Raw genomic sequence first — 23,525 nt, forward strand, 5'->3', positions numbered from 1 at the left:
CGTCGTTGGGGAGGGTAGCAAGAGGATGTCAGGAGATCCCTCCTAGAACTACTTGCGCATTTCCAGGCAGCGCTTCAACTGCATCACTTTTATACCCTCAAAAAGACAGAGCCCTCCAACTTCAAGGTGGCCGGGGGAGCCATTTCCAACAGCCCCGAACTCCTCCTGGCTGGGGTGCGAATGGATGAGTCCAGGCCGTTGCGGCCGATGCTTGGCTCCTCGGCAACATCTCCATGGCGACCGGCCAATAAATAACATCACACACTTTGTGGTGCTCGAGACGCACGCCACTCCTTCCCCGGCGCTTCCACGACTTCACCTTGTTGTTCCAGGGGCCTCATGAGGGTGGGAGTGCGGTAGGAGATTGGGGTTCCCCCACTCCACATCATCAAACAATTCTTTTGTGGTCTTATCATTATTTGCTACTTTACAAAAAAAATGTGGGATACACTGAGGTCACTAAAGAGGTGATAACCACTAATCACAGCACTGCAAAATGGCTGACTCACTATATCAGGCAACGATGTGATTTGGAACATAGCCTTAAACAAACTTTGACAAGTTCCACCTACCTCCATCTTTGTCGCCATCGTCAGTAGCAGTCTGGCGGGTCCTGGAGGCCTTGAGGGAAGGCAGGAGAGAGCACATTTAAATTTAGCACACAGATACTTGGATTGCAAAACATGCATACTGCAGTTTATCCCAGAGCGCTGCCCCAGTGGCCAAACTGGGAAGTACACCTTCCATGATTCTACGACCGCTTAATTCTCTTTCAAATTAGGCCACGAACACACGTAAGGATTTTTCCATTCTTCGAAGATTGTTTTTTTTTTGTAATGGAGTCCTGACTTGAAGATTAAAAATGAGATCATATTCATATTCTTAGAAGACATAAGCCATTTGTCGTCCTTGGTCGGAAAGGAAGGGGAACGGCCTGATTGTCTTTTGTGTGTAGATCGGGTCTCAGTCAAGATTAGAACACATTATATGACACAATTGAGTCATTTAAGAAGTGAGAAGAAGTTATGGGACACACCAACATCCATCCATCCATTATTTGCACCCCTTGTCCCTCCCCACAGGAGTGCCCGGAGAAAACCCACGCAGGCCCGTAGAGAACATGCAAACTCCACACAGGGAGGGCCGGAGGTGGAATAGAACCCGGACTCTCCTAACTGTGAGGCGGTCATGCTAACCAGTGCACCACCGAGCCGCCCTGGGACGCACTAACAGTCAAATACATTACATGCTTGTATTAAGAAACACTAGTTCAATGTCTTCTGGTCCAATTTTTTTCTGTTAAAATCGCAACACACAATCTTGTCTTAGTTGACGACTATTTCAAATCAGACTAATCAAGTACAAACAATGAATGTCTAAGTAACAGTGAATCAATTAAATAAAAGCATGATGAAACACACTAATATAATCAAATCAATTTTAGCTAAACATTATTTGTTTGTAAAGAAGAACAAACATCTGCTATCATGGGTTTAATATCAAAAGACTTAACTTGTTTGACTATTTACAATCCCAACACTATCATTGTTTTCTCACCTCCCAGGGCTTAAATTATCAATAATTTCCTACAAAATGTTGATTTTAATTACACAGAGGTTTAAAAGTTGTCAAACACGAGAAGCTCCTTAAGTTTTAAGCTACAAGCTAAGCTAAGTTAGGCCAGAGCGTTAGCATCCTACTCGTCCACATCCTCTCGCAAAAGGTCTCGCGAGACTTTTCGCTCTTCGGATGCTGCGCTCGGTCGTTTGGCCACCGCAGCCGAAGGGGAGGCACGGTGGTGGGGGGGGGAGTAGACGAAAGTCGACTCGTCAAGCGACAGTTTCAAAGTTGGTTGGCTGCGCGTGCGCGCAAAGGAGGAAGAAGCCTCCCGCGAGCGTGCGCGTGCACAGAGATGCTTGATGGCCACGTCCCCTTGGAGACACACACACGCGCGCAACACACACATTCACACACACAAACACGTGATGGGCTTTAGTGCGCGGCTTTAGAAACACACAGAGGAAGAAGAAGAGGAGAGGCCGACGGACTCGAACACACAACAATCTTCATCGAGTTTTTTGACTCGAGTGACTTGCAAGAGAGAGAGAGAGAGAGAGAGAGAGAGAGAGAGAGAGAGAGAGAGAGGAAGAGGAGGGGTGGAAGAGGAGGGGGAGGGAGGAAGAGCACCAGGAGGAGGAGGAGAAGCCGGAGTAAAGTTTGTCCAAGTTTGCACATCCCTTCGGAAACGCCATTTTGATTCGTCTCCTCTTCGGATCAACTTTGCAGCCTCTCTGCCGTCATTGCCTTCATCTTCTTCCTCCTCATCGTCATCCTCCTCATCGTCATCCTCGGCCGCCACGATGTCTCGGCGAAAGCAGCCCAACCCCAACAAAGTCCAACGTAAGTGTTGCTCTTGTTGCTTTTTCAAGGCGCTTGGTGTTCGACGAGTGTGTTATTTGTGACTTGTCGGCTGCTTGTTGTCTTGTTGCCGTGTGCCAAGTCAACTTTAAGATGGCGAGCGAGCATTTCGACTCCCTCCCCGCGTTGCTTCCTAGTTTGATGCGCATCCAAGCGGTGGAATTCAGCGCGGCTGGCTCCCTTCCTCCTTCTTTCGCCTCACTTCGAAGCTCGTTCGAGCCTTTTCGCACTCTCGAGACAAACTTTGGGAAGGGGTTGTGGGTGCAGGGGGTCGTCGTCGAGAGCTTTTAGCCGCGGGGAGGGCGGTACGGGTGGGGTCAAAGTGTGCTGGCTGCCGGAGGCGAGCATCCATATCTCGGGTGCACTTTGATCGGAGCCTCGCTGTTTGCCAGTCACTTAGTTAGTGGCCATGTGTAAAGCTAGCAAACGCCACCGTAAGGCCAGCGGCAAGCAGAGCGCCGGCGTCCTGCAGTCGCTTTCAAAGTAAAGCCACCTGTTGAGTTCGGGCCTGGAGAAACGCTCGAATCGTGGACCGGGCGACTTTCTGAGGGGACCTTGAGGCACATTTAACACTTTTTGCTTTCGCATAGCAAGGATGTCCACTCGTCGTTGTTGCTCGGGTTACGTCGTTTGTCTTCCATGTGTGATCTGACGATGTTCGCGTACTTTAGCCGTTCATCATCCCGTAACAACACTAATATGATAACAGGTGCACGTTAGTTACGAAACTTAAAAACAATGACATTTAATAGCTTTTCTCGTACAACCATGTATACTGAACTCCTCTCTCCTCTTGCACTGCTGTTGTACTTTGGAGGGACACGGGCTCCGCTTCCGCTTACGTCGTGGCTAACAGCTGCTAGCTGTACAGTGGTGCTGTGACCTTGCCCAGACAAATTTATCAAGAAAGTGAGCCTCGTTATCGTGTAAAATTCGCCGAGGCGACGGCCAGCCGTCGAATGTCGCCATTGGGGGCGGAAAGCGTCGCTTTTGTGGTGCTTTGCTCACTTTTTCAACGCCTTTTCGACACTTTTTAGCGTCTCCGTTGACGTGACGCCTGTTGCATCCTCCCCCTCCCCCCGTGTTCGCGCTACCATCTCGCACACGCGCACGCGCACAGCCTCCTCGTTGACTTTGCACGTTGATTCGCGCGTGCTCGTCACTCTTTCAGGCATCTTGACTTCGACTAGCTCGTTGGCCGCTTAGCCTAGCTTAGCTATGCGCGGAGGAGGATGCTGGCCGTATGTGAGGCGTCATGACGTCACCGGCGTGTCTTATCTGAGTGAGTCAATGATTGACAGCTGCAAGAAGTTGAGAAGGACTTTTGCGACCGCCCTTGGTAACTTTGCATTTAACTTGTTAGAACACGACATCAAAATGATGCCTGTGACGTCACGGCAAGGATTTTTTGTGCTTTTTTTAAAGTTATGTATTTAACATGTCTATATGTGCTACAGGAGTGAAGGTTGTTTGGACCTCTGTTAGTGTTAGGATCGTGATGTTAGGTTGTTGCTCTCATGATGAAGTTGATGATGACAACGAAGACGGCGGTTATGTGTCCAGATGGACAGCAAAAGGGATGTAACGCATGACTCAAGAAAATAAGATGAATAATAGTGATCAGTTTAAACAGTTTATACTGTTTAGTCTTCCACAAATTCCTATTATTCCACAAATAGAAGTCTTCCACTTTTTCCAACACACATTCAAACCTCCCAGAAGTCTTGTATTGATGTGAACACACGTGTTTCTAGTCACCCACCGATGTTGAGATGCTTCTGGTATTCTTGCACCGATGCACACATGTTGGCATCCACAAAATCTCCCAGAAGTCTTTTACTGATGCTAACACTCAAATGGTTTAGATGTTTTTTGCTGATGTTAAAACACGCAACTAGACTTCTAGAAGTCACCCTCTGACATGTTGAAACGATTCCACAATTGTTCAACAGAAGCTAGTCTGTTAGCATTCCAGTGACGCTCTGATACTAAAACATTTTAAGCTGTTTCTATGGAATTCCTCCACTGTTGCTAACAAAGTCAGCAGAGTCGCGTTGGGCCGCAGACAGATGATCGTCTCCACCTCTCGCCCTCTAACTTGCCCGTCCACTGGTGCCGCACACTTTGTCTCTTTGCATGCGCACGTGTGGGAGGGAGGAGCGCCAATCAAAACATCAAAGGGCTGGGAATTCCTGGGCGCCGTGGCGACCAGAGGATGCTTCCTTCTGACTGGCCTAGAGGCGGGCCTCGCCGGCATGTTGTCCAACATACGTAAAGCACAAAGAGCGTTTTGTGCGCCGCTGCCGCCTCCTGCATTGTGAGCGCGCGCGAGTCAAATATTCGCTGGGCTCAAGGAGACGCCGTTTGAATCAATATTTGCGCTCGCATTCACACCAAATTGTTTTCAGTCAATGACTTAATTGTTACTGCCCTAATTGGAACCCTTCAACTTTGAGGCGGGGCTACATGCCACAGCCCACTCTTTCAGTGGGGACTTAAAGCGCATCCACTCCATTATACGTCACATTGCTCTATGTGTGTGTGTGCGCGCGTGCTTGTGTTAATAGTTTCAGTGCGGTGTGTATGTCAGTGGGGACTAAAGTCAAGAAGCTAATTAAAAGCTTTCATGGTCCCTCTGAGACACTGACTGTTTACACATTAACCTCATGTTAACACACACGCCGGGAATCACGTGAGCGCCGCTATGAGCTTGATGTCTAACTTTACTGGTCTTTGAAAGCCGCTGACAAACAAACTGCCAAAAGTATAGATGCTAACTGCCGCTGGTGTTTCGTTGTGTGTGTGACACTATTTATAGAGGCGGCTTTTTTTTAGATAAGATTAGGTTTCATCCCAGCCCCCTAGCGGGTGAGGGAAGATGGCGAGGAGGGAGGAGGAGTGCAAGGTGCAGGCTAGGCCAAACTCGAAGAAAGTGCAAATAACTTCCTGCATCCATGCGCTTGTGTTTCATGAGTGTTGCAGGCAACCAAGTGTGGAGGAGGTTGAGTGGGGGTGCAGGGGGGGCTATATAGGTGGGGCCCCCGGGTTGTGACACGTCGGAGCAAATGGCTCGTCAGCGTCTTTTTTTTTCTTTAATGCCTAGAACACATTGCTCCCCCCTTAAGTCTTTTCTTTTTCTGTGATCCGTTGTGTCAGCTAGATGTCGTCACGGCAACAGGTGATGCACTCATCCATTTGGAACCCTCAAAGTCTACCACTGATGCAATCAGGTTTAAAATCTTTCTAGAAGTCAGCTGCCACGTTGCAAACTTTCTAGAGGCCACCAAGCAATTCTAAAATGAATTATTTTAGTGATGCTAACAACACTCAAGCCATCACACAAGTATCAAAGTCAAATCCACACGCAACATCAAGAGGAATGGAAGGAAAAGGGAAATGCAGTCTAAACAGGAAGCGAAGATTTCATCGCGTAGCCTTTCTGCGCCACTATGAAAAGTCGCTAAAGAAGCAACGCATCCCAAGATACATTGCACCCACAATACCACACAGCATCAAAAGCCGCCTTGGTTTTCATTTTCAAAACAACCTCTGTATTCATTTGTTCTTCAGGAGGTGCAGCAGCTTGCAGCTTTTTAAATTGTAACAAAATGTGCAGGAAGCTCCCAGACCAATAGTATGTCTCTGAAAGTTCAAAACAAAACTCATTTTAGGAACTCTCAAGGTACACTCTATAAAGATGTGTTTGTGAAGCCAGTCGCGGGTAAAGTTGACAGTGGTCAATATGGCCGCCGTCGCGCAAGCAAACAGATCAAGTTGAGCTGGCCCCTCCTCCTCCCCCCCTCGTCCACTCTGACATTCTTTCACAGCTCGGACTTTGTCCCGGCGGTAAATACGTCTTGATTTGCAGCAGCGGGAGGTGAGCGCTCCTCGGCGTGTATCAGCGCCGCTTATCGGCACTGCCGTGGAGCCACGCCCCAGCGCGGCGACCGAGCCTGCGGCGCGTCAGGCATCCGGCACAACAGGTCCGACCTCCATGCGACTCGCCCGCTCCGGCCCAGGGAGTCAAACCGCTGGGCTCGGAGGCGCGGCAGAGAGGCGTAGCGCTCGTCAAGTAGCATCCAGCCTCCCTGCTCCTCCCCCCCGCCGGCTGCTGCTGACTCCACACTTTTGGCAGCTGGCTGCTGACGGCACGAGTGAAACATACACTTGATTCTAAATGAAATTGTCCCAACGGCAAGATGGGCACCAGAGTGAGGTTGAAAGGTCATCTGTGCAGAAACTTTTGCGTCGCTATCTGCTAAACTTACGCTGAGCCTTGGCAAGGTTAATGATGCGAGCGAACGCAAGGAAGGGAGGGACCTTCTGGATACTTTTTTGCCATCGATTGATTGGATGTATTGAGCGGGGTTGCCACCGGTGTGTCACCTGTTGATTGTCTTGTACTCAAATAGCCTAATCGGCTTTTTGCTCGCTAATCTCCCACACACGTCTGCTGGCGACATCAGTGATGAACACGCAGGCAGAAAAGAAGAGGAATGCATGCACATGCAGCCCCTCCCTCCACTCAAAAGGTACCATTGTTTGTTCTACAAACACGGGACACACCTTGTTACCATGGCAACCACAGACAGGCCCAGCATGCCCCCCCCCCACACACACACACATACGCCGATGCTTACGTTTTCGATGTAGCCACGACGCTATAAGTTGCGATTGGCACCGATGACAACGTTGTCTATTTGTCATGGGACGACATATTACACTTTTCGTTATCAATATTATAGCAAGCGTGCGTGGGTGAGACGTACTCAAGGCCGTTCTTTGTGATGTACATTTTTTAGTTCGGCAACGAGCCCTACGTATATATGTATGTGAGTGAGACAAAGGGGGTCTTTGTGTGTGTGTGTGTGCGTGTGTGTGTACGCGTGTGAAAGTGGGTGTGGTCTCAGGTGTAGGTGCGGCAAACAAACGCCATTCAACTTTTTGTCCAAATTACAATTGACCTCCCAAGGGGATCTCTCTCCTCTCTCTCTCTTTCTCTCTCTCACACACACACACACAGGCAAAGGAGTGTGTGTTGCCTGGAGGCGCACAGAGCTTTTTTTTTTTTTTAACCTAACTGAATGCTGGTTTGCGACCACGCCCCAGCGCACACGCACGCACACACACACACACATACACATACACACACACACACTGAGGCCAGTTGTAACGAGCTCACTTTAAGACGGTTGCGTCCTCCTTGAGAACTTTTTTTTTTCTCTTTGCAAGCATCTTGATTGAAGCTGGCAGCAGCAGGGGTTTGTGGGTAATGTAGTTGGCATGTTGGGGTGGGGAGGGGGGAAAACAAAGAGTGTCCCCGACACTTCCCGCTTCCTTTACAGACAGGAAGTGAAGGATGCGAGTGTGTTGTTTCAGCAACTCTGCGGCGCTGATAAGCGATGTCGTCACTTCATCTTGGTCTCGGTGTGGGGGCGGGGCTAGATTGATGTGTGTTGTATTGTCACAAAGATTTCAAAACATAATTGACGTATTTTTTTCAGATGACTCACTTGACAGCAATGTGAGGTGATGAACAAGGAGAGAAAAAAATATCCACATTTCGGAAGACATTACGTAAAGGCTTCCGTTCGTTATTACTTCCAAATTGTCAATTTAAAAAATTGCAGGAACAGAACTGAATGTTGATTGGCTTACTGGCTTGGTTGGCAACATCCGTCAGAAAATGTATCAAAATCGACAGCGCCGCCTCGTACTTGAGTCTTGCGTGGCCACTCGCTCAAAGACAAGATGGCGGGCAAACAGGAAGAGGAAGTGAGGATGGACAAGAAGGGAGGGCAATTCAAGTGAATATCGCATCCTCCATCTTGTTGTTAGCGCATCTTTGCGTTTTTCTGTTTTTGGTTTTTGTTTTGGTCACATGCACACCGTCATATGCGGAACTCGAACTCATGGTGCCAGCAATCAGCGACTCCCACTCGCATATTTGTTTGCGTTGAGGGTCCAACAGGAAGTGCCATAACTGCCCGGCCTGTAATGATTGACATACTTAGTAACAGCGCCCCCTGCAGACTCTCATGTCCATGTGGATGACACACATTCGTGCTGATGTCGTGCGCGTGCTCACAGTCATGCGCACACACGCTGATTGTGCTTGCGCATCCGCAGGCTGCGTCTTTGTGGCAGCTGTCGAACATGAATAATGTGTGCCTTGTCGTGCAGCTGTGCGGCGCCCGCATCAAGTTGAATTTTGTGAAGATGCCGTTTTGCTTTTTTGACAAACATGGGAGTGATGGCACAGACACGTTAGCATCTCTTAGCGTGTGATTCCAGTTAAGAACTAGAAAGCTTTTCACAATTGTCTTGCTTTGATGAAAAAGGTCAAGCACTGGAGTAGATTTATGTCGGAGGGGACCTGTTAGCATCCGTCGGCATGCGTCGAGGCTGTCTACGGCACCTGTCGGCGTGCGTGAGAGCCAGACAGCTGCTCAACGTGTAGCCCCGCCACACACACGCAAACGGTCGCGCCATGTGCGTAATGACAGAAGGCCGCACGATGGGTGCCAGCGCACACGTGTTGTCGTCATACAGCAAGCGACACGTCGGCCTCCTCTTGATGATGCTAACGATGACATCAGCGCTGGTCTTTAATGACCAACGTTATCAGGTGCCCTTTATCCATCCATCACTTGATAAATTGACTTTGTGTTTGTGGTGCCGCTGTCAGAGAAGGATGCATTGTGGGTAAGTGTCAAGTGGGGACGCGCTGAACACTCAATGTGGTCGTGTGCAGATCACTACAGAGGTGTTTTTACTAGTTGAATTTTGTTGTAACACATTGTTTTAGTGTGCACAGCGAGTTTGGAATGTGATCATATTTTACTGACACGGTTGAGATCTGATTGGCCCAAAAAAAAAAAGAAACGTCGGCATCCACGTACTGCGAGCCGTGCGAGAAAAAAATAGTTTGGAAGTTTCCCCAGGAGACAATGCTTTGGTGTGCGTGAGCCAATCACAGGGAGACTTGCTGTAGGCGGGGCATCGCATCAGCCAATCGTCCGCAGCGCAACTCCAACGCCGATTGACTGGTCTGACCGGATTCTTCTCGTGAATCGCGCCGCTCCGTTCCTCCCGCTCGCTATTCGGCCCACACTTGCTGCACATGATGATGATGTGGAAATGTCCCTTCTTTCCTGTTTTGGTCATTTTTTTCTTTCTTTTCGTCCTCTTTCATCTTTACCTTCTTATTTGTGCTTCTTTCCTCACATCTTTCCTTCCTTGCTTCAGCTTCCTCTGCATTTTCCTCCCATCTTTCCATCATCCCTTTTTTTCACCTCATCTTGCCTTACTTCCTTCCTCTCTCCTCCTCGCACGTGTGTCTGGCATGTCCGTGCTGGCCTGGTGTATCCCAACAACATTCCTAATCTCCTCCTGGTACTACAACTTTGCACCATCGCGCAACCTGCGGCCATCTGAACACTCAGCAGAGGAGCAGGGAGGGGGGAGGGGCTTTTCTCTTCTCTTGTCATGAGCAGACTTCTCCTTCTCACAACACTTTGCATACACAACATCCTTGCTTTTGGTGTTAGCATCACATGCTGTCCTAAAGACATTCTACCAGTTAGGGAACAAGAGCAATACATTCTTCTTTTGCGCTCGTCGTGCCGCTGCTGAGAATCAAGTCCAAACTTGTCGTCAGCAGCAGCTTCTCTTGCTCGAGGCTAGCCGCTTAGCGTGAGGCTCACTTTCCTCATACTAGCAGCTAGCCTCTAGCCTCAACACAAGTGTCACTATTTTTTCAAGCTAGTGACTAGCCACTTAGGTCAGCGTAAAGATGCCCCTCATGTTTTTTTGTCCATCTTGACGTGCTGTAATTAGCCCGACGCTAAGCTCTTAATCTCGCTCTCCTCCCCAAATCCATCCTCTCCACTTGCCCTCCATCCCTCCATCCAGATTATCGTCTTTGCGTTCTCCGGTTGGTCGTCTAACCCAGCAGCGTTGTTGTCTCGTTCATGGCTTTGTGGTCACGTGTTCAACAAAATCATCAATAAAGGACTTTTTATCTGTTTTGGTTTGCTTTCTGGCCATGCCACGACCCCCGGGTGTGTCTTCACACCTGTATATGTTTGTGTTGTACTGACGCATTTGTCTGTTCTTCCCGCAGTGTGAGCAGCGGTCGCGGAGCCGCATCCCAAAGAAGCAAGTGAGCCTTTCTTTGAAGGTAAATATTTGTTCAAATTATTCCTGCCCTCCATCGCCTTCCGCCACTGCCAGCGTGCTTGTGCCCCACCCTGCCCTTCTTGTCTCTTCTTCTGAGTTAAATGTGAGTGGCTGGCTCCGCCCTCTTCCCCCCTTCACACTGCTTGATTTTCTTCCATTCATCGGCTCACAAGGCACGCACACGCACACACACACACACACACACGTAGGCTGGAGTAGTACATCAAGTCAAGTCAAGTTTATTTGTATAGCCCAACAATGCTTACATTAATCAATTCATTTGGTGAATTAAATGTTGGCTCTAACATCCAACAATGGCTTTTTTGTCGATTCATTTGAGATTGGATAAGTTGTTCATTCATGAACTAATTGATTTCCTTGCATCACCACCACTTTTTGATCCGCTATCACACGTGTGCGTGCGTGTGCAAAGACAGGATGAGTGTGAGCGTTCAGAGTGAAGGAATCTGCGAGCTGATTGGCTGACAGTTGGCAGACATTTTCCACACCGGTTGGTTCATCAAGTGGGCCTTTGCACCCCCCCACGCCCCGCCTCGTGCTGCTTCGCGGAGTTGACACAGGTCTGATGATATCTCAAGACTTTATCACTCCGGCTCCAAACTCCACACGCACAAAGAGACGCGGCAATGTGTAAGCTAGAAAACAATATGGAGGCGGGGGGGGAGGAGGCAGAGAGGGAGATGATTCAACGGGGAGGAGGAAAGGAGGAGTTGAGGAAGTTGCCGGTGAGATGGAGCAGAAAGCCCCAACGTGTGCAGTTTGCATTCTTACAAGTAGAGTGCGAGTGTGGAGGATGGTGGCCGGCAGCTGAGTGTGAGGTGGAAGAAGCAAAACGATCTCCTGTGACTCCTCTTAGTGTCAACTTCCTGTTGCCAGGAGACACTAGCGCTTTCATACACGTCCTCCTCGTCTCGCTACTTCTCCTTTTTTCTCCGAACGTGACCCATCCAGGGCAGACCGCCTCGCCATTTGTGCTGCACTCTCATAGGATAAAGTTTTGCGTTCAAAGTAGCGTATTTAAGGCCCTGTTAGCATCAAATGCTAATGTGGCTAACAAAACAAGGATGGGTCCAAGGTGCTCCGGAAAAGTTAACGTTTGAGCGGAGTGAGGCCCCTGTGGCCGTTTCCAGGGAATGTGGACAGGAATGTGTGTGTGTTGTGTGGGTGCCATGTTGTGTGAGATGGAGAGCGAGAAGAAGGAGGAGGAGGACAGTTAGGCAGTCATAAATAGTCAACATATGGTCACCGGATCCTCCCCTCCCCCACGTCTGATGCTAAACTCAGACTGTTAGCTGACACCCAACATCACGGCAGCCCATCGACTCTGTCCCCACACAGATACTGACTACGTCACGTTACATTAAAAAAAAGTTTCAAACAATCACTTAGTTTAGTCGTAGTTCGCTAGCTTCACGCTACTGCTAAGTGATAATGGCAAAACAGCATACGAATAGCCTGCCGGTATACGTCCCAAGCGGCAAAATGTAGCCGTTTGGATCCATCTCTGGGGGCGGCCATTTTGCCACTTGCTGTCGGCTGTACAGACATCACCTGTTTTTCGGAGTTGGGTCATGTGACGTTCGCAAGCTGAGCCGGGATTGGTCGATACCCGAGCAACTGTGATGTCATGTTCCGCCCCCAGATATGGCTCAAAACGGCTGCATTTTGCTGCTTCGCCCAGAAGTTTTGAACTCGCCCAAATTGCTTTTTTGTCACTTTTCAAGTTCATGCTTTGCCCACATGTCGTAGTGTTGAGCTTAGCTGTCAGCGGTGTTACGTGTTGACGCAGGTGCAGCACGCCAGCACCTGACGGATTGCGGCAGATGCGCAAAACCATCGCGAGAGCCTTCAACAAAACAGCCAGTAGGGCATCCTCTTTCCTCTTAGCGCTTCTTCTTCCGCCTAACAAGCATGTCTGATCTCCTTCATGCTCTCTCCATCTTCCTCTTCATCCCCCGCCTGCTCCTCCTGCAACCATCTGTTGCTGTTCGTTTTCAGCCGGCTGTAAAAACTGCTGCCGGAGCACTTCAGCAGCCAATAGTGACACTTTGGTGTGCGGGTGGGTGTGCGTCTGTCTGAAGACGAATGATGCTAATGTAAAAAACAATTCTGGGACAAGTGCGTGTGCGCATGTGTGTGCGTGTGTGTGTATGTGTGTGCGCACCTGCTACTGCCTTGTCATGACACAAGCAGGTCAGTGGAAATGCAACACGGACACACACACACACACATACACGTTGTGGCAGTTGTCAGCAACAATCGGAATTTCTCTTTAACGCACCTAAAACAAGGAATGAGAACTGGAATTAAAAGGGGAAATAATTGAATGTGTGCATGTGTAAGCCTCTTTAATTGAATAGAAATGTGTAGAAATTAATGTTCTAGTTTTCTGTTTTGTGGAGAGAAAAAAAAAAGTTCAACTTTCCAATATGGAACACACACAGACACACACAAGCATTGCTGGAAGAGGAAGTGGCCAACTCTGGAGAGCGTCTTCCTGTGGGGGAAGCTAAACAGGAAATGGTCATCATTTCTTCTCCTCTGCCTCCTCTTTTGATGCCAAACTTACTGTGTGTGTGCATGTGCATGTTTTGAGTGGACAGGTGTGCTGAGGGTCCGCTTGTAAAATGTCCCCTATGATCGAGTAGGCTCAGGGCCAAGCAAGCTCCTTGCTGATCACTAAAACATGTGACCTCTAACTTATTCCTTATGACCTTTGAATTTTGAAAGTCATGAGCACGTGTGGCTGACCAAAAGCAGGCGCCATCTCGTGGTGCCTTTCCCTGACCTTACTTACATGATGGTCATGTGACAAGTGTATTTACCTTGTGTGTGTGTGTGTGTGTGCACAGACATGGAAAACGCCACAGAGGAACAGGAAAGGGGAGGAGTCAACTCAGTGATGAACGGTGAAGAGGTGGAGCCAATGGAGGAGAGTAACATCAATAACATCAAAGGTGAACGTTGTGTCCAGCGTCAATTTGTTCTTTACTTTGTAATTGACTTCTGGAGTTGAAAGCGTCCCATACATACTTTTGTGAGTGTTTATCTGTCATAATGTTACCCCGCCCACCTTCCCAGATGCACCTGAGGGCGCCAAGGAGGAGGACAAGAGCCCACAGAGCCTCCAGAACGGCGATAGAGGCAGCGGCGGTGGAGGAGACTTGTCCTCCATCAATGCCATGATGTCAGCAGTGATGTCAGCAACAGGCAGCATTAACGGAGGAGGCGACACAGGAAGTGATGTCACTCCCGGACCCTCGCCCAGGTCACTACAAACGCAATCATTTCTTTGAGTGTTTCTTTTGCATCCCACTAGAGGGAGCCAGTGTGTCCCCTTTGAAAATCACAGGAGTCCATCGTTTTGCCAGTTTTGCGCGTGACTTATTTGTTCTTCTTGTAGCCCCTCCCCCAGCAAGGTGCCCACGCCGTTGTTAGCCACGAGGGCGCCGCCGGGCCGCAACATACGACGCAGCCAGGTGAGCCCGGTCGGCGGCGCCGTCCCGCTCCTCAGCCCGCGGTCACCAGTTGAGGTGACGGTTTGTTTCTGTCGTCAGGACGCCAAAGACGATCACGCCACCCACGTGTGCCCGCTTTGCGACAAGAGCTGCCAGTCGCAGCATCAGCTCACCATGCACATCAGACAGGTAGCGCCACACGGTGGCCGACTGCTGCGTACGCCTGCGCGACACTGCGGCAGACGTCGTCCTCACCGGCGCCTATGCGTTTTGGTTTCAGCACAATGCCGACGCGGGCGCAACGGACCACTCGTGCAGCATATGCGGCAAATGTTTGAGCTCAGCGTCGTCGTTGGATCGCCACATGCTGGTGCACAGTGGCGAAAGGCCCTACAAGTGCAGCGTCTGTGCGCAGACCTTCACCACCAACGGCAACATGCACAGGTACGCGCAGGCGCAGGCATCCGTAGCAGGAAGTTGGCCATTAAGCCATTCTACACTTCACTGGTCTGTGTGCATGTTCAGGAAGTTACACTTTAAACCATTTGTCCCCATCTCTCACACACACACACGCGCGCACACACACAGCAACGCCCATCGTTTATCAGCCTTAAACACATCCCCGCAGCACTGTGTGTGTGTTTGTGTGTGTGTGTGCTTGCATGTCTGCGTGAGAGAGATGTGGGGAGGGAGGATGGCAGTTTCTTGAGCAAGGGTTGGACACACCAAGTGTGACAAACTGACAAAATAAATGCAACAAAGATTCAATTTGGAACGAGAGAGCGTGTGTGAAGATGAAGATCTTTGGCGTTGCAGTAGTACACATCTTGTCCATCAGAGGGCACTGAAGACTGTTGATGTGGATTAGGAACTTTCATTCATTTGTTGCTCAACTTCTACTTTTGACTTCCTGTCTCATGTGGACAAAGAATGATGTGTGGGCGTGTTTTACGAGCAGCCGGGCACACGCTGAGTCAGCGCCCTTCCTTTCCTCTGATTGGTGGCTGGAGCGTTGAGCGTTTTGGTCCTCTTCTCCTCCTCTTTCTATCCTCTCACCTGATTGGTGGATCAAGTTCTTTCCCGTCAGCTGCTGTCAAGACCTCGTAACTTGGCGCCCAGCCTGCAGCCCGCCTGGCTCCTCCTATGAATAGCGCTCTCTCCTGTGGATGCTTCCTTTTTCCCCCCCTCCTTCCTTCATCTGAACTTCTTCTTGTCATCATACCCATATTTTTGTTTTGTGGTTCACTTCTTTTTACGTAAATTGAACATGTTTATTGACTTGGGATTTCAAAACCAAGAATGCGGCTCACCACAAAAAAAAATGCAAAGCGGGATCATTTGCTGCAGCACTGGCGATAACCTAGTCAAACAAAATCACGCTCGTGATTTTAACTGGAGCTTGTGTCCCCGTCATGCAGACACATGAAGATCCATGAGAAGGACCCCGCCAGCGGCCTCCTGCCTCTCAGCCCGCCGTCGCCCACCAAGCGCCGCCGTCCGTCTGTCAAGCGCCGCCAAGGCCTGGAAGACGAGGGCGCCGACGAGCCGCCCGCTAAGAAGGTAAGAGTGGCTCGCCCGGCCGTCAGGTGGATCGTCAGGGTGGGGCTGAATGATGATGTCACCCAGGCAACTGAGGACGCGGCCTTGGAGGAGGGGGCGTCACTGCCGCCGCAGATGACACATGGGACGGCGGCGGGCGTGCGGGCCGGCGATGACCGCGGACCACTTCCTTGCCCCATCTGCTTCAAGACCTGCAGCGGGAGACTCGAGCTGGACGCACACATGGACACGCACCCCGACACCACGCTCAGGTAGACACGAATACACAGACAAGTAGGACACAAGTTTGCATACAATTTGCCCGTTTGTTGTGGCTCGCAGGTGCGACTTGTGTTGTCTCTCGTTCCGCACCCACCGCGGCCTGTTGCGTCACAACGCGGGCGTCCACAAGCTCCTTCCCCAAGACCCCAGCGGCCAACCGTTCATCCAGAACAATCCGTCCATCCCGGCCGGCTTCAACGACCTGGCTTTCGTCGACTTCTCCTGCAAGAAGTTTGCCCGGGTGGCGCAGGTCAGCTGGGCCGCCGCCACAGAAAGGGGCAGGGGGGCTTCCCATGCGCGTTCGCTGGCTGAGCCATGTCTCCTGTGGCTGCTTGCGCTTCAGGTGTGGTGCGAGACCAACCTCCGGCGCTGCATCAGCAGCTTTCACCGCTTTGTGTGCGAGACCTGCGACAGGGGCTTCCCGCTGCGCTCAGCCCTGGAGCTCCACAAGAGTGTCGCCCACTCAGATGTCCCGGCCCAGGAAGCAGCTGGAGCCGTGCAAAACGGCCTAGGGGAAGGCGAGGACGACGCCCAGGACGTCCCGCTTTCACCGCAGTCCGACTTCATGGAGGCGCTGGGACTCCAGCACGTTTCCAAGGTAACAGAACGTCATGCATATAAACCCATACAAATTTTGGGATGTTGAAGCCCAATAAGTGAATAATAGTGAATAATAAAATCATAACGTGTCTTCTGAAGATTGGCCGGGAGCTGCCAAGTGTCTCGGAAAGACAACAAAATGACACAACATAGCAATGTTAGCTTAGGTGACCGACCACTTCCTGTGCGTAACATCGGGTGTGGAGGGAGTCGTTGATGGTGTAGGGGTGCACTTGCTTGTCTTGTGTGGCGACACCGTGAGTTCGATTCTCGCATATGACGCTGTGAATGTGTGTGAGTGTGGCAAAAGAAAGTAAGAAAAAAAAAAGGAACAAAACGGGTGTGCCCCCCAGGTGAAGCGCATTCCCACAGAGGACGAGATCCACCAGGCGCACTTGGAAAGCATCAAAGTGATCCATGTGGAGCCCCAGGAGCCCGCCTTTCCGCCGGGAGCTCCGACAGTGAGCTTGGGCGGGCTGACAGCGCTGCGCCTCCCCCTGCTGGAGCAGTCGGGCGGCACCGCTGCCACCGCGTCCACGCTGCAGGGTCTATCGCAGCGGGAAGCACTCAGCCTGCTGTCCCTGCAGCCCTTCCAAGCAGGCTTCCTCCTTCAGCCCGACGGCGCTGCTGCCACCGCTGCCGTCAAACCGGGCGAAGTGGGCGGCGTGGTGGAGCTTGCCGACATCCAGCAGATCCTCAAAGTGGCCGCTGCCGCGCCCAATCAAATGGGGCTGGGCTTCCCCGCGTTGGCCAAAGGGCCGGGCTTCGCTGCGGGCCGAGGTGGGTGCTCGTGCGTTAGAATGATGAATGCCTCAGTCCTGAAAAGGCCCCGGAAGTCAACTTTGCTAATATTTTTGCTTTTGTGACACAGGTCAAGTCCAGACCCAAAAGGCCATGCCACCCCTGAAAGCCAAGCCCCCCGTCACACCGCGCTCCAGTTTGACTGTGAGCACGCCGCCTCCGCTGCAGAGCTCCCAGCGGGCGTCACTGGGCTGCATCAGTCCTGGACTGCCGCCACCCGCGCCAGCTCTCTTCAAGACGACCTCCTCGTCCTCCCCACCGGCCGCCGCCACCGCCGCACACGAAGACGCGGGAGTCGGCGGGAAGAAAGCGGCGGGCAAAGCGGCAGGCGTGGCCAACGCCGAGGCCGGCTCCGCCAAAGGCTCCTTCCCATGCCGCTTCTGCGATCAGGTCTTCTCCTTTTCGGGCGTCCTGCAGGCTCACATGCGCTTCCACCTGGGGATCCTGCCCCACCAGTGCAACATCTGCGACTACGTGGCGCCCGACAAAGCCACGCTCATTCGCCACCTGCGCACCCACAGCGGCGAGCGGCCCTACATCTGCCGTGTCTGTCATTACCCCTTTACCGTCAAGGCCAACTGCGAGCGACACCTTCGCAAGAAACACGGCAAGACGTCCAGGAAGGACATTGAGAAAAACATCAAGTGCGTCTTCTCCGCCGCATCCAACAACCTAAGCGCCGCCGCTGCTGCCGCCGCAGTCTCGGCGCTCCCGCCCTCCGACGTCGAGATGGGACACAGCGCTGCTGACGCCACTTGCCGCTTCTGCGGCGAGGACCTGAAGACGTACCGGGCCCTGCAGATCCACCTGCGAACACACAACGGCTGCCAGAGGAAACCTTTTGAGTGTCGGCGCTGCGGCGCCGCTTTCCTGGCCAAGCGCAACTGCATCCACCATCTTCTCAAGCAGCACCCCGAAGTACAGGAGCGCGAGATTGAAGAGCACATCGCCACCATGCGGCCCGCCGCCGGCGTCATCGCGGTTCTCTCTTCAGACGGGCCTGCTCGGATCCAGCCGGTCAAGACTGAGGACGTAACCGCCTATCATCAAGATCCCGACCAGCCCCTGGATTTCTCGGCCAAAGGGCGCAGCGGCGCTCACACGGCGTCCGTGGGCATCAAAGTGGAGAGTGCGTCCCCCACATTGGAGCGCCCCACCCCAGACATGTCCCTGGACCAGCCCATGGACCTGTCCGTTCCCAGCAAACGACTTCGGCGAGAAGTGGCCGAGCGGCCTCAGATCAAGACGGAGCAAATGGGCTGTGACGCGGCCGACGAAGACAAGACGGTGCCCGCCTCGCCCCTGGGGGTCTACCGTTTCCCCCTTGACTCCACCCCTCCCCCTGCCCCCCGCCCACAACGCCTCAAGCCTCTCCTACCCAAGCCCACCTCCTCCGTCAAGGAGCTCCCCCCTCTGGCGTCCATCGCGCAGATCATCCACTCGGTGTCCGCTGCCCCCGACCTGCTGAAGAGGGAGACGGAGGCCAAATCTCACCCGACGTCCGAATCGCCCTCGGACCCTCCGGGCACCGCCGTCCTCCTGGAGTCGCCGGGTGATGACAGTGCCAGGTCGCCATTTCTTTTCATTCCTTTGAATTTGTATGTTTGGGGACGACAAGCGAGAGCTTAGACAAGGTGCAGGGAATCATGAACCGCCAGAAAGCAAAAGATGTCAGGAAAAGCCTACAAGAACAACTAAACTCAATCTGGTTCATCTGAGGCAGGTGACTTTCATTTAGTTTAAATTTGATTGTGCAGGAAGAGGAACCGCAAAAAGAATGGCAAGGAGGCGAGCGTGCTAGACGTGGACTTGGAGTCCAGCAGTGAGTTGGCCAGCGTGGAGAAGATGCTCGCCAACACCGACGCCAACAAGTTCACCAACTTCCTGCAGACCGGTGCCAACCAACTCGCACCAAAGACTGCCCCCAGAGGTCAGAGTTCACACATGCACACCAGTTGTTGGAGAGTGGCCGATTGTTGCACATGTAGTTGAGACATTGTGACGCGTGCAGACGGCGAGCGAGCTGGAGGAGGCGCCGACAAGGAGGCGGGGCCACAAGAGGAAGCCAAGACGGCGGCGTTGCTTCCTCAGTCCAAAGGCAAGAAGAACGCCTACTCCAACTCGGTGCAAAAGATGACGTGCCCCTTCTGCCCTCGCGTCTTCCCATGGGCCAGCTCGCTGCAGAGGCACATGCTCACGCATACCGGTAGGTCGTCACGCGCCACCGGCCCGTGTCGCCGCCGATCCTAACGGCGGCGCCACCTGCCTGCCTCCCCACCTGTCAGGCCAGAAGCCGTTCCCGTGCCCGCGCTGCGACGCTTTCTTCTCCACCAAGTCCAACTGCGAGCGCCACCTGCTGCGGAAGCACGGGGTCACCAATCGCACGCTACGGCGCAATGGCATCTTTGCCAAGAAAGAAAGTGACGAGGGCTCGCACGAGAGTGCCGGTAAGGCACGCACCTTCTTGGCGGACAACATAAATGAACAAAGATTTTCTTTGCAGTGGCTAAATTGTCCTTTTCAATTGTATCACTTAGCTGTTGCGTGGAGAGCGATTCCCTAAGCAGTGAGATCATTTTGGTCTTGTCACACTTGTGCACGCTTTTTTTTCCCCATTAGAGAGTCAGTCTGACGTCGAGCAGCTGACCAGTGACTCGTCACCACTCGGCCACACACCTCCCGCCGCCCTCAAAGACACGCCCTCTGAGCAGAAGGAGGAAGAGCCCACGCCACTGAGCACCGCCCACAAGGCCAGCCCGGGTGAGTGCCCTGCCCCTGAATGCTCATTAACGATGCCGATGACATCATCATCAATGTGCGTGTGGTGTGCACAGTCGAGTCGAGCCCTGAGCAAGGTCCTGAGCTTGCGCACCAGCAGGGATCAGCAGAGACCTCGACTGATGCATCCAAGCAAGCTTCGCCCAGCACCAAGGTGACCCGGCACATGACTCACCAGTCCCATAGCTGACTTGATGACACGGACGTAGGAGAAGGACAATAGTGGGCTTACCATTTGTCTGTTTCAGTGCGATCACAACGACGACGATGACTGTCACAGCAACAAAAGTTTGGACTTGAACTTTGGCTCCAAGCTGATCGACTTCAAACTGTCAAACTCGGCCCCCGGTCCTGCCCCCACCCCGGGCTCCGCCCCTCAGGAAGAAGCCACCGCCGACCCCCCGGCGGACACAACGGACGCTCCTTCGGCCGCCGCCAAGCCTCAGCCGGAATGGAAGCACATCTGCCGAGTGTGCCGGAAAAGTTTTCGCTATGCCACCACTCTCGCTCGCCACGAGAGGGCGCACCTGAGCCTGGAAGCGCCCCACGAGGAGAATCGAACCGCGGCGACCACGGAGGTCGACGAGGAGAAACGCGAGGAGGAGCCCGAGAGCCAAGAGGACGAGGAGGATGGCAGAGGAGCGGCGAGGGCCGGTGAAAGCGATGCCCCGGAAAGTGATTACGATCTCGACGAGGACGACGGCGAGCGTACGGACGACGAGCGTGATGACGCCAAAAGCCCAGAGGGCGGAGAATCGGCCACTGCAGACGCCGCCACTGGCGTTGTGGACAAACGCAAGAAGAAGACGTGCGATGTGTGCGCCAAACGATTCTGGTCGCTGCAGGACCTCACCAGACACATGCGGTCGCACACCGGTAGGCCTTGCACACACACACACGCACACACACACACACACATGTGCCACAAAAAAGTTCTTGAGCCGGACCCTGTTTCTGAAAGTTTTGCCTTTTTAGCCCCACACACACTGCGTGTGCATATAAAAAGGAGCTCTAAATATACTTTGAACTAGTGAAGCCCTTTCGAAATAATTCCCAAACTGCTTAATTCTTTTGCACACACTTTTTTTCACACAATAAGAAAACATGTCCATGCGATCTTCCCCACACAGGTGAGCGGCCTTACCGCTGCGCCACGTGTGACCGCACGTTCACGCTCAAGCACAGCCTGGTTCGCCACCAGCGCATCCACACCAAGACGCCCAGCGAGGACGGCGACAGAGACGTCCCCACGCCCGCCGAAGCCTGCCCGCCCTCCGAGACTGAGAGCGAGTGCGCCAAAGACTTGGATGAGGCCCGAGCCTCTGATCCAGAGCCCGTCGGAGGTGAGCGCGCCGGAGGAGAGCCCGCCGGAGGCGAGCCCGTTGGAGGCGAGCCCGTCCAGGCCACACCCGAGGAAACACCTGAACTTGGTGCAACCCCTCTGGAAGACACGCCTCCCGGCCAATCGGCCTCCGGCGCGGTGTCGGATTCCAACGTTTCCAAAGAGCTCCCTGGCCAAGCTTTGTTTCAAGGCCTGTTGGAGCTCCGAGCCCCGCCGACTTTGGATCACACGCTGGCCAATGGAGAGCCTCCCCTGGTGGGCGTGGACTGAGCGTGTGCAAGACGCCGTAACATTAACAAGTGCCTTACTACTCATCTTTTTATAGCTTTTTAACTTTGTTTTGTCAGCAAGAAGATCAAGATGGCCGACACGTGTCACGTGACACTTCTTGTAACTGGAAAAGATGACGGACGGACAAACTGCCGCCGCCACATCTCAGCTTGTGTGCGAGGACTTCTCAGTTGACTTTTGTTGTTTGACTTTTTGGTGTTGGGTTTTTTTTTTTAGTCTGGAAGTGAACAAATGAAATTGTAGTTAGTTTGTTTTGTGTGTCTGTGCGCGTGATCGATCGCCCTGTGTCGTTGGCGCTAATCCGGGTCCAAATTACCTCAACACTGTCAATCATGTCTTCCTGTGCGCTAGCGAGTTGGCTGATTGTTAGCCGGCACAACTGAGCGCAGCTAGCGCTTGTGCGTCCGCTCATTCACTTTGGCTACGCTGGTCCGTTTCGTGCAATTGGCCTCAGCGCACAAAAAGTGATTAGCTTTAGCATTTAGCTCGGCCTCGCCTCGGCTTCATGAGGGTTAACACTACTTCTCCGCGGCCTTCTAACGCTGACCAGCGAGCGCTAACACATCAGTAGAACACAACATGTGACAACTGTTAGCTTAGCTCGAACTTGACATTGCTAATTGAGCAAAGCAGGCCAGGTAACAAGCTAAGACGGCAGGCTAAGCGAGTCTGCTATAAGTATTTACGTGTTTGCCACAAAACAGCGCTAACAAGACTTCTCCCCGGTAAAACATTTGAGTCCACATTAATAAGCATGACTTCTTCAATTTCAAACTCTTTGTTTTGTAAGTGGCGTCTGAGACAATCAAATACATGTGGGGAGAAAAAAACTTTCTGGGATGAAAGTTACTAACACTAGCATGTGTCACTGGATTCAACTTGACGTTTTGTTAAGTGGGGGTGGGGCTCTTTAGTACGTTTGGCCTCAAAATGTCATCATGACTTCACTGCTGCAACTGGATGGACACTACTAACTACTACTAGCCTTACTATACTAGTACTACTACAGAGAGTACATGTACTCTAATAGTACTGCTTGCATATTTGGACATGGTCAGCAGTTGTTTTCATTGCCGAGTGTCAGTCCATCCAAAAGGTTTGCCAGTAGCAGCAGGCTAATGCTAATCCCCCCCCTCCAAAAAACACAAATGACTTATGCGTGTGCTCAGCCGTGCGTATCGTTTCTTAAAAGTATTTATTTGGCTCCCGGGTGTGCACGTGTGGATGTTCTGCCGTGAAGCAAAGTCCAGTCGAGTCAGATTAAAAATGCCAAGTTGAGGTTTGAAAGTTTTTTCAAGTCAATCAGATGTGAGGCTGAAGAATGGCAGGCGTACTTTGAAAGTGGTGTCATCAAGTTGCAACGCGCACACGCAGCTGGCCGGGTTGCAGACGAGCAATAGAATAATCCAAGGAAAAAAAAAGCTTTAATCATCAAATTGTTCTGTCAAACTGTGAACATGAACATTTATTATTATTATTTTATGGTTTTTTTCTCTTCTTCCGGGTGACTTTTTAGGATAGATTTTTTTGGGGGGGTTGCATGTTTAATCAAATGTGCTTGATGATTTCTACACACACACATACACGTCATTAATTAAACAAATGATGATGCTCTCAGGGTTCTTCTCAAATCGTTTTTGTTTTGCTTCCTGAGATGCAAACTTTGATTTCGGAGTTCATGTCGACTGTCAATCAATCACGCCAGCACTTGACTGTGAATACACCTATACACGCAACAAGTGGAAGAGGTCATCAATGAAAAGTCAAAATAAAGGTTGAAAACGCCGCCGACGCCTTATCCTGTCTCTTGGCAT

General features: G+C 51.9%; 1 protein-coding gene across 3 annotated transcripts; it reads left to right on the plus strand.

The window, feature by feature from the left end:
- The first annotated feature begins 1,889 nt into the window (after positions 1 to 1,889).
- rreb1a (ras responsive element binding protein 1a) lies at positions 1,890 to 23,509 on the plus strand. Of its 3 annotated transcripts, none has more exons than XM_061265973.1 (20): positions 1,890 to 2,400; positions 10,544 to 10,600; positions 13,473 to 13,577; positions 13,702 to 13,888; positions 14,024 to 14,099; positions 14,178 to 14,267; positions 14,359 to 14,522; positions 15,497 to 15,638; positions 15,705 to 15,889; positions 15,960 to 16,149; positions 16,243 to 16,497; positions 16,853 to 17,279; positions 17,371 to 18,868; positions 19,058 to 19,230; positions 19,312 to 19,506; positions 19,586 to 19,747; positions 19,920 to 20,060; positions 20,135 to 20,232; positions 20,327 to 20,954; positions 21,209 to 23,509. In XM_061265973.1, the coding sequence occupies exons 3-20, from the start codon at positions 13,475 to 13,477 to the stop codon at positions 21,688 to 21,690; spliced, it is 5,196 nt and encodes a 1,731-aa protein (XP_061121957.1). In that variant the 5' UTR covers positions 1,890 to 2,400; positions 10,544 to 10,600; positions 13,473 to 13,474; the 3' UTR covers positions 21,691 to 23,509. The 3 variants fall into 3 exon arrangements, with proteins under 3 accessions (XP_061121957.1, XP_061121958.1, XP_061121959.1); XM_061265974.1 differs by lacking the exon at positions 1,890 to 2,400 and adding an exon at positions 6,562 to 6,950; XM_061265975.1 differs by lacking the exons at positions 1,890 to 2,400; positions 10,544 to 10,600; positions 13,473 to 13,577; positions 14,024 to 14,099 and having other exon boundaries at positions 13,748 to 13,888.
- The last annotated feature ends 16 nt before the right edge of the window (positions 23,510 to 23,525 follow it).

The sequence above is a fragment of the Syngnathus typhle genome, linkage group LG19, assembly GCF_033458585.1.
Source record: "Syngnathus typhle isolate RoL2023-S1 ecotype Sweden linkage group LG19, RoL_Styp_1.0, whole genome shotgun sequence".
Taxonomy (NCBI): Eukaryota; Metazoa; Chordata; class Actinopteri; order Syngnathiformes; family Syngnathidae; genus Syngnathus; species Syngnathus typhle.

Coding starts and splice junctions, on each gene's coding strand:
- rreb1a (XM_061265973.1), top strand. CDS start 13,475: ATGGAAAACGCCACAGAGGAACAGGAAAGGGGAGGAGTCAACTCAGTG. Junction 16,498..16,852: donor GACTCCAGCACGTTTCCAAG/GTAACAGAACGT, acceptor TGTGCCCCCCAG/GTGAAGCGCATTCCCACAGA. Junction 18,869..19,057: donor CCGGGTGATGACAGTGCCAG/GTCGCCATTTCT, acceptor TTGATTGTGCAG/GAAGAGGAACCGCAAAAAGA.